Below are 2384 nucleotides of genomic sequence, written 5' to 3'. Positions count from 1 at the left end.
TGGGCCTAGCCTTCTTTATTGGGCCTTACATCTTTTAGGGCTTTTATTAGGGCATTGTATTTTTCCAAATCCTAATTGGATTTGGGCCTTCTTAGTTCTTACTGGGCTTCTCCCAAATCCTAATTTGATTTGGGCCTTTTAATTCTTACTGGGCTTCTCCCAAATCCTAATTTGATTTGGGCCTTTTAATTCTTATTGGGCCTCTTATTGATCTGGGCTTAATATACCAAAATACCCTTTTAGAATTCTCTAGAATTCCTTGGAATATTCTGGAACGTTCCTTTTTCTGGGCTTTTTTCTTTGGGCCTCTATCCTTACTGGGCTTTTGTCCTTTCAACTTCACTTTTCCTCCTACATAAAGGAGTGAGGAGAGTCTACTGCTCCTCACTTTCTCATTTCTAAATTCTTCTTCTTTCTTCTCTGCTAAGAATCTTAGAGCAATAACAGTAAGTCGGAGTATCAAAGCCTTTTTAAGAGCATTTCTTCAGGTAAAATTTCTCCCTTTAGTCCTTGTGCTTATTTTTGCATAGTGTGCGTTTTTAAAATTATCTCTTTATGTGCCCTTTTTTCAGATGGCTGATAAGAAAATGACTCGTTTGGCCAAGATGAACGTGGCTAGAAAGTCCAATGAATTCCCTATTCGATCAAGGTACATTTCCTTGATCGACATGATCAACACCCGAGGGGACGAGTACCCGTCTGATGCGCATCTGGACGTGCACGACCATATTAGTGCCTTGCGGGATCCAAAAGAGCTGGAAAAGTTGAGCAGCTGTTTCAAAATCAAGGAACCTTTCAAACTGGTTCTTGCAGGTCCGGCCGATAGGGCCTGCCAGTGGAAGTGTTGAGAATAATTCAAAATTATTTGAATTGTTTTCTTGAAATTTTGTTGATTAGATTGTTAGGTGTTTTTCAAATAATTAGTAGATAAGATAAGTTCTATTTTTTAGGAGTTTTAGTATTTTCTAGTGTATAAAACCACACGTTGGTTATCAGAAATAAAATAGAAGTATGTATCTCATTTTATTCACTACTTCTCTATATTTTCTCTCTTTCTTTTATTAGTCCAAACACCAACAGTGGTATCATGAGCCTTATTGATCTTAAGGGTCTGTGATATAACATAGCCATGTCTTCAAATCAAACACCAAATCTTTCTCCTCCATTTTTTAATGGTGAAAATTATCAAGTATGGGCTGTTAAGATGAAAACTCATTTAAAAGGTTTGGGTTTATGGACATGGGTGGAAAGTGAGAGGGAGATACAACCTCTTACCGACAATCCTACTCTAAATCAAATCAAGCTTCACGAAAATGAGTCAAGTAAGGGTCCAAGAGCTTTATCAATTATTCATACAGCCATGTCAGAATCGATTTTCACAAGAATTATGACTTGTGAAACAGGAAAAGAGGCTTGGGATAAGCTAAAAGAATTGTATGAAGGCAACGCAAGAATAAAGAGGATGCAAGTTTTAAATCTCAAAAGGGATTTTGAGACTTTAGCCATGAAAGAAAAAGATACTATACAAGATTATTATGATAATTTGATGGGTGTTATTAACAAAATGCGGCTGATGGAAGAAGATGTACCTGATAGCAAAATTGTAGAGAAGCTGTTTGTGAGTTTGCCCGAAAGGTTTGAGTCAAAACTTTCATCTCTTGAAGATTCAAAAGATATAAGTGAACTATCTTTATCCGAACTAATTAATTCTCTGCAAGCTCAAGAACAAAGAAGAGCGATGAGAAACAAAGAAACTGAAAATGCGGTTGAAGGAGCTTTTTTGGCAAAAACTCAAAAGCAAAAAATAAAATTTACTCAATGTGGTCATTGTAAGAAGAATGGGCATGAAGAAAAAGATTGTTGGAACAAGGAAAGGCCTAAATGCTTTAAATGCAAGAGGTTTGGACATGTGCAAAAGTATTGTAGAGTCAAGACGGAAGAAAGTGTCAATAAGACACAAGTATTTGATGAAGAACTATTTTGATATTGGAGAGAAGTGCTCCAATGTGTACATTGGTGAGAAGTGCATCAACATGAAACTATGGAGAGAAGGGCTCCCAAATGAAACTGTGGAGAGAAGGGCTCCCAAATGAAACTGTGGAGAGAAGGGCTCCCAAATGAAACTGTGGAGAGAAGGGCTCCAACAACAATAATGATGGTGGGAAGTACAACATCATCGAATTAATTTTAGAATTTTGAATTTTGAATTATGAGGGAGTGTTGAGAATAATTCAAAATTATTTGAATTGTTTTCTTGAAATTTTGTTGATTAGTTTGTTAGGTGTTTTTCAAATAATTAGTAGATAAGATAAGTTCTATTTTTTAGGAGTTTTAGTATTTTCTAGTGTATAAAACCACACGTTGGTTATCAGAAATAAAATAGA

General features: G+C 35.9%; 1 protein-coding gene across 1 annotated transcript; it reads left to right on the top strand.

Annotated features, from left to right (window-relative positions):
- The first annotated feature begins 1129 nt into the window (after positions 1 to 1129).
- On the top strand, positions 1130 to 1984 carry LOC141714052 (uncharacterized). Its single transcript, XM_074517596.1, has one exon. It carries the CDS (start codon positions 1130 to 1132, stop codon positions 1982 to 1984), a length of 855 nt encoding a protein of 284 aa, XP_074373697.1.
- Positions 1985 to 2384: the final 400 nt, after the last annotated feature.

This window comes from Apium graveolens, chromosome 3 (genome assembly GCF_009905375.1).
Source record: "Apium graveolens cultivar Ventura chromosome 3, ASM990537v1, whole genome shotgun sequence".
NCBI lineage: Eukaryota > Viridiplantae > Streptophyta > Magnoliopsida > Apiales > Apiaceae > Apium > Apium graveolens.
Note: the sequence above shows the minus strand (reverse complement) of the source record. Positions and strands in the feature narration are given on the sequence as shown.